The sequence below is a fragment of the Monopterus albus genome, unplaced genomic scaffold, assembly GCF_001952655.1.
Source record: "Monopterus albus unplaced genomic scaffold, M_albus_1.0 scaffold99.1, whole genome shotgun sequence".
Lineage (NCBI taxonomy): Eukaryota > Metazoa > Chordata > Actinopteri > Synbranchiformes > Synbranchidae > Monopterus > Monopterus albus.
In genome coordinates, this window is record NW_018127979.1 from 3,113,493 (window position 1) to 3,120,992 (window position 7,500).

Sequence of the window (7,500 nt, forward strand, 5' to 3'; positions counted from 1 at the left end):
CCCTACACACCTGGGCCCCCAAGTATGTTGTCAGCCCTGGATGAGTTGGGAGCGAGAGGGGTGGAGAGAAAGGTGATCACCCTGCCTCCTATCATCCAACATGTACCCAGCTCTTCCTCTCGCAGAGGGCCTGGAGGTGGAGATGGAGCACGGGGTGGCCCTAGAATATCCAGCCAGTCCAGTGGGAGCACAAACCACTCTGGAGAAGGTCTCCCACGTGACAGTCGTGGGTATAGAGACAGAGATATTTCTCCTCCACGGCAGAGGGTCTTGCATGATTACAGTGATGGCATGGATTGGGATAACAGGCGAGGAAGAGTGTCGTACAAGGGTGTGAGGAATGAGAGAGGAAGCTCAGCTGGGAGGACAGGAAGCGCGTCCAGACCATATACACATGATGATCTGATGGAGGAGTTGCACAGCAAAGCAGCCCGAAGGAGCTATTCTCCTCCACTGCATCGCAAAAGGACCTGGAGCTCTGATGAAGAGGACTTCAAAAGACGAAAAGGAGGTAAATGGAAGGACTGCCCGGAGGAGCCCCCCAGCTACTCTTCCATTGACATCAGGCCTGGTTGCAGTAAAGGGCGGCAGATGTTCCAGCGCCTTTCTGTAAGATCCAAACACTGACATACATTCTGGAACCATTAGCTAGAGTCTGTTACATCTAATTTGACTTAATTGTTGTTTTAATTTGGACATATATAAATACACTAGTTCTGTTATGACATACAAATATGTAAATTACTGTATCATATCATCTGGTGACATTTCAGTCATTACTTTCTGTTGAACATACTTGGCAATGTGCATACTGTCTGCTTTTGGTTACTTTTTTAGATTGAACATGCTTCATACTAAAAACTTGCTTTGAATTAGTATGTAGTGTGGAATTGAGACATATTATAGACTGGTTAGCATTTAGCTCAAAGCACTAGAGTGCCTCAGTGCGGCCTCACAGAACTGCTAGCATGGCTGTAAACTCTTAGGCCTACTTTATAGCCTTCGCAAGCTATGTAGACACAACTGTAAAGGCAAGGGTCACGCAAGTACTTTTAATACAGAGGGTAAATTCCAGTTCCTTTAATTGCATCTATGTTTCCCTCACTTGCATGTTTTCCTTGTCTTAATTCCCCCCACATAAGATGTGAGAAAAAGATACAAGAAAGACATGCAAAGAGAGGAATCAAGGATTTAAAAGACATGAAATGTCCTTTCCTCTGATCCTTCATCTGAGGAATCCACTCACCATCTGATTTCTGATAAAGGGGTGTGTTGGTCTGTAAAAGACTTCCATGAAGGATACTTTCATGCATCCTTACTCAAGGGTCCTCCAGGCAGCCTCCTTGCTCCTCAGAGCAAAAATAAAAGCTTTGGGACAACCTTTAAGATGGCGGACTGGGTCAAGTGAGAGTCAAGGAGTGAGGAAGCATAAAATAAAGGAATTGGGATTTACCCATAGAGAACACACCGTAGCTGTTGCCCTGGAAGATGCAATACACTGATCGTCCAGCAGTACACTATGGTCCTAGAAATGTCAACTGATTTGTTTGGTAATCGTAAATGGGCTTATATAGTGTTTTTCTGTGCAAAGAAGCACAATATTGTATTGGCTACTGATTTTTATACACCTTTTTGCACTACCTTGTCTCTGTCTTTTCTTCTGCTTGTGTGTGTTAAATGATCACATCTATGTTTAACTTAATTTCACCTCTGTCACTTTTTTTCTTAGGACCGAAGCTCCCGTAGCGCCACCACTGTGGTCATTTGAAGCATTTCAGTTAATGTTTCCAGAATGGTGAAAATGAAAACAAAACAACAGGTACCTTAATCTGTCAGCCTAGAAGAACAAAGCTTTTGTTGTGTAGTGAATCCTGAAAATGTATTGTATGGATATATGTTCATTCTTTATGGACTGTGTGTAATTGCAACAAAAATATTATATATATATAGATAGATAGATATGGATATAAAGAAAACTGTTCAGTTGAGGCTGTGAACTACAAATAATATGCAGCCTGATCTCTTTTTGCCAGATATTGTGTGTGATTCTTGTAATAGTTGTATTACACCTAATTTACTGTTTTCTCACCGCGGTGATTGTTTGATACTGAGATTTTGTAGGTTGTTTAGTCACTGTAAACATTTTAAGTGTGTAGTTTTCTTTTTTTTTATCATTTCAGGGGTTTTTCTGCATACTTTTTAATGTTTTTCCATAGTAGTTACACTACATGGACATTTCTAGAAAGATGGACACATGTGAAGCACTCACTCTACACTGTTTGCTTTTGTTACAAACATGAATAGAGATGTGCTGTCATGAAATGTGTTTTCAATAAACCTTTGTGAATGCAGCTAGTATGGAGTGTTTTTTTTTAACATATTTAAACATTATATTTAACATCTAACAGTTCTGAACAGAAAATGGTCCTTTAAACTAAAAAGCTGTTCCACATTACCAACTGGGCAAAGTGGGTAATTGCCCTGTAGCCCCAGACCTACAAGGATAACTGATAAATTAATGAGCCACAAGGTTGTATGGAAATGTGTGTATAATTCTAAATAAAGCTGTGATTCACCAAATTACTACAAAGTAATTGTCATTTAGAAAACCTAGGCTCAAAGGATTAAATTAACCCACTAACTCACCATGTGGGGAAAGGTATGGTAGGTTGTGAGTTCACAGAATCCAAGGTTTTAAATTGGTAATCTTAATGTAAGTTAATAACAAGGGCAAAATCTTCTGGCAAAAAAAAGAAAAGAAAAAGAAATTGGTTTCAGGGTAGAAAAGTATACACACTGTAACTAGACATGCGTGACTTATGTATAGATTCATTTACATTTTATGGATCAGTGTAATATTTTGCACCAAGGTACAAAGTAGGTTAAACCAGACATGACTGTATCAAGAGGTGCAGACTGTCCATTGTCTCTGACTGGAAGACACATTTAAGTCCAGCAGAGGGAGCCAGGACTATTAATGTGAAGTGCACTGTACAGATGGTTTTGTCATGTACAGTACATGTTACAGTTTTAGTAAGAACATTATGAGGCATCACCTAATAAGCTGAATACATTTCAACAACAGCAAGTCATTTTTTTACAATACACAAAACTTATGTAAATAAAAAGTCTAGTGTATCCTACATCATGTATGTATATTTAGACCTATACATCAAGTCAGACAATGGACACATGGGGGTGCTGGCAAGTGTGTATTAACTAAAAATTGTAAAATTCATTTATAAAACAAGTTTGTGAGGGTTGTTGATTTTTCCATTTATATACATTAATGTGATGTTTGCCCATGATTATGACATTATAGACCATAACAACATTTTTTTAGATTATCCTATGATTTGATGCTGACTTGATTTTGTTATTACACTTGCTATCACTGATAAGTATCTGACCAATTTGTAAATCTGGGAGAATAATATGTAAATTTAAAAGAGCGTATTTTGGTATTGCTTGTTTTGAGTCCAGATGTTCAGTAGTAGATTGGAGAGAAGCTACAGCCCGCTATGCTCCTGCATGATTGGTGGTGACTGACTGGGAAGTGAATTGATCACGGTCAAAGGAACCTGGATCAGCTGTTAACACTGGCTCCTCCCCACATCCACCGATAAAGACGTTAATACAAGTAGCGGGTAAAGAAGTACCTCCTATGAAGAAAGAAGTCAGGTGCGCAGCAGCTTCACGTCGTTTTAAGGTAAACCCCAGTGAATATTAGCTAGGAGCTAGCTAGCATTAGCAGCTGTGATAAAACCTGCGGGCAGCTAACAGTAGCTAGCTGTGCTAATTCAGCCGCACACAATACAATGGCTGGAGATTTGTCTCCACATCAGCACCTTTTAAACATTGCTTTAGTGATTGTATATTTGTCCTTGCATTAAAATGAATGGCAGCTATGATGGTTTATCACTGTGATTTGGCGACTCGAGCTCTAACGGTTCACATTTACCTCTCACACTTGGAGGTCGCTTACAAGAGGACAGTTGGTGAACTAGTAGTAGCATATTACTCGTGGTGCGCACGCGCATGTGGTGTTTATACATCGTGCGTCCGTGTTTTTGCACTGTAATTTGACTCGTACCACCGGCAGGATTAGATTGAAACACAGTGTGTGCTGTCTTTTGCTCCCTGGCCGTCTGCAGGCAACATGAACTCTCTCCCAGGAAGAGTCGCACTGTCTCTGTGCAGACGCACGGCAGCGGGTGGTGTGGGGGTCTTCGCCGGTTCCTCGGGTCACCCCGCAGTGAGTCCCAAGGCCGACAGGCCCTCTTTCCAGCCTGTGCGGGTCTGCCACTCCGGAACAAGCCGAAAGGGCAGCGTCAGCACCAAGAAGCGGGGTTATGACATCACCAGAAACCCGCACCTGAACAAGGTGAGCTGATGTGACTGGTTCCTTTTATGAACTCAGGAACTCTGTCGATAAATCCACAACCAATTCACATTTGCACAAAAAGATTAAGATTGTTCTTAATTTTTTATTATACCTTCCTCCACCTGTGTTGTGTTCATTTATGAATATTGGACAAGAGATTTTGTGTGTGTGTGTGTGTGTGTGTGTGTGTGTGTGTGTGTGTGTGTTTAAGTGGATTACTATCATAAGTATTTTTTTCTGTCTTATATTTAGCCTGCTATCATTAAGAACTAAGAAATCAGAAAAATGTAACATTTAGGAGCCTGGGATTTGTTAAATTTAGCTATTTTTGGTTTAAAAAAATTAGTAAATTGTTTAATAAATCATCAAAATTGGACCCAGTTGATCTTTTGTTGTTGAACTAATGGATTACTTAACTAGCCATTTAAACTCTAATTGAATGTTGTACTTTTTAGTGTAATGTTGATGTGGTAGCTAACTGGACATTGTGTGATCACTCCTAGTAATTGAACAATTGAGCAAATTGCATCAGTCTATACATTTATGCTCACTACCTGTTTTGGGGCAGTTGTATATTAGCAAGTTAGATTATAATATGTTGACCTGCTACATGTCTCGTCATATTTTAGTGGCTTTCTTGATTATAATCTTGGTGGTAGATTATGTGAATAAGGTTATGTGTTAGCCATGCATAAGTCTGTAGCATTGGCTATATAAGACATTTCATAGAGGGAATGATGGCTTCACTGCCACATGTCTGATGTTAAAAACTAATTTAAAAAAAAGGTACTGATGTAGCACAAGCACCCTAATGAATGCATTCAACAAATATCATGCTAAGTATTTTGTTTTTTTAACAAATGGGTGGCATTAATATAAAATGTGAATTTAGTTATCAAAATGTGCAGCTTTGTGCAACAAAGTGCCTCAAAATCTAAAAATGTGCTGTCACTGCATTCACTCAACTGTCTACAGACTAAATGATCTCCACACACCATGTACTGTGGAGGTGGAACTTCTATAAACAGAGATAAGTGCATGTATACAGTACAGGAGTACCACATTGCCTAGTAGTATGTCCTTCAGAGTTAGCGAAAAATACTTTTTGCCAGAAGGGATCTAAAAACATCTGTGGTTTCACTGCAGTTTACTGAACATGAAGTAATGAAAAGGGAGTACTTTCTCTTCCCTGCCCGGCTATTCTACAAGATCAGCAGGATGGACACTGAAGCTTTAGCTGAGTTTATGGCTTTGATTTAGGCCGATAGCAGCGCGATCAGTTCTTTCCAGTGCTGATGCCCAGTCAGCAATTACATACTGACTCACAGGTCAGCTCAGTACAAACAGACAGGAAGTGGAGCATTTTTGAACAACTATTACACTGTACTATCGAGAGAAAGTAGGCATGATTACAATTTCTCTGGTGTGTTGCTGAATATCACCAAACCCCTCTGTGTATATGTTACTTGTATTTACTGACAATAGGGAATGCATTCATAACCAGAGCACTACAGTAACCTCTTGCTCTCTCCCAACCTGCAAACTGAGTTCAGCACCATGTCTAATGTAGAATGACTCCCCTTTTTCTTCACTGTGTTTGATAATCCATGATAAGGTCTGATCTGGAGTCATTACAATTACAAAGGTTAATCTTATGGCACTTTACACCTCTCCCACACTTTCTTTCATTCTCTCCCTTTGACCTTGCGTGTTGACTGATACTGTAGTTTGTAGGCCAGGTTAATATCAAATGCTGGGTAGGGATGTGACCTTAAGGGCCTTTAATGCCTCTCACTCTAATAGCTTTAGCTTAATTTTGTTAACCTGTGACTTCCTCTTTGGCCATGTTCACAGTAAGGTGCATGTACAGTATTTGTTAACACTGTTTGCATGTGAAAGACTCTTCCATCCCAATTTGTTTATCCCTCTACACAGACTCTTCTGTGTTTGGTATTTTATGTACTATTGTATCAACAGTTTCTCCTTTTAGTGACTTCTGCCAGATGCACTGTGATACAGTAGGCAACTTTAAGCTATACAGTGTTACTCAGCTATTCAGCATCCATCATCTGCAACTTTAAGCTAAGCTTTAAGTTACTCAGCTATTCAGCATCCATCATCAAAATGCTCTTCAATTCCAATGCATACAGCTTTTTCAACTTTTATAAACATAGGCCTAATGATTCAACAAATATCACATCATCACACTTGATTCTACCAACATGAATATTAAGCTATAACAAGGGTGTGTTTAAAACATGCACAGAGGACTGTACTGACCGGACAAGGCCAGTTTAATAGAGGACAGTGTTTCCTTTGGGTTGCAAAAATCAAGAAGAAACAAAGAGATTAATCAGAAAGGAGGAAAGAGAAGTTGAGCTGATGAGGGAGTGAGTTCAGGCTTGCACACTATTGGGCAAAATAAATAGATTAAACCCCACACTCCCCTCCAGTCATTCTTTGGGAGATGGGAGTAGCAGCACTTATCATAACCAGGAGGGTACAAGGCTGCTCACCAGAATAAAAGGATGGCCTCTGAGTTATTGAAACATTTGTAGGACAGTTCAGTGCAACTTCACTTTGTATTGCATACAAAAATGGCAAGTTATTCATAAAGATCAGAAAGGTACGAGTCTGAACTAACCTCACAGTGTGATGACTAACACATGACTCGCTGTGGTCTGGATAGTGTGATTTCTTATTTAGTTTTTGTATGTAATCTTTTGTAAACTCCTCAGGCATTGTAGTGTTGTTTAACCGCTCCTCCTTCTCCCTCCAGGGAATGGCATTCACCTTGGACGAGCGCTTACAACTGGGCATCCATGGCCTGCTGCCCCCCTGCTTCCTGTCCCAGGATGTGCAAGTTCTGCGTGTCATGAAGAGTTATGAAACACGCACGAATCCCCTGGACAAGTAAAGTGCAGTTTTTTTTTTGTTTGTTTGGTTTTTGTGGGGAGGTTAAATCTTCTTTAACATGTCACATCTGTTCCTAGTGCACCATCGGTTGTTGGTTCTCACCATTCATTGGTTGACAAAGTGTATCTACTGTCACATCAAAGGCTTTTAATGTGGCATAAAGCTGTATGATGAAAATAATGAAACCAATAAAATGGATT

General features: G+C 39.9%; 2 protein-coding genes across 2 annotated transcripts in view; both read left to right on the plus strand.

Annotated features, from left to right (window-relative positions):
* ildr1b (immunoglobulin-like domain containing receptor 1b) overlaps window positions 1-2,351 on the plus strand; it is a 7,552-nt gene extending 5,201 nt beyond the window's left edge. Inside the window, exons 8-9 of the mRNA XM_020609286.1 lie at window positions 2-609; window positions 1,730-2,351. Of these exons, the coding sequence (XP_020464942.1) occupies window positions 2-609; window positions 1,730-1,768 (647 nt within the window). The 3' untranslated portion in view covers window positions 1,769-2,351. The remainder of the gene's footprint in view (window position 1; window positions 610-1,729) is intronic.
* Window positions 2,352-3,484: 1,133 nt separating this feature from the next.
* Window positions 3,485-7,500, plus strand: part of me3 (malic enzyme 3, NADP(+)-dependent, mitochondrial) — an 11,438-nt gene continuing 7,422 nt past the window's right edge. Inside the window, exons 1-3 of the mRNA XM_020609353.1 lie at window positions 3,485-3,709; window positions 4,155-4,384; window positions 7,164-7,297. Coding sequence (XP_020465009.1) covers window positions 4,160-4,384; window positions 7,164-7,297 — 359 coding nt within the window. The 5' untranslated portion in view covers window positions 3,485-3,709; window positions 4,155-4,159. The remainder of the gene's footprint in view (window positions 3,710-4,154; window positions 4,385-7,163; window positions 7,298-7,500) is intronic.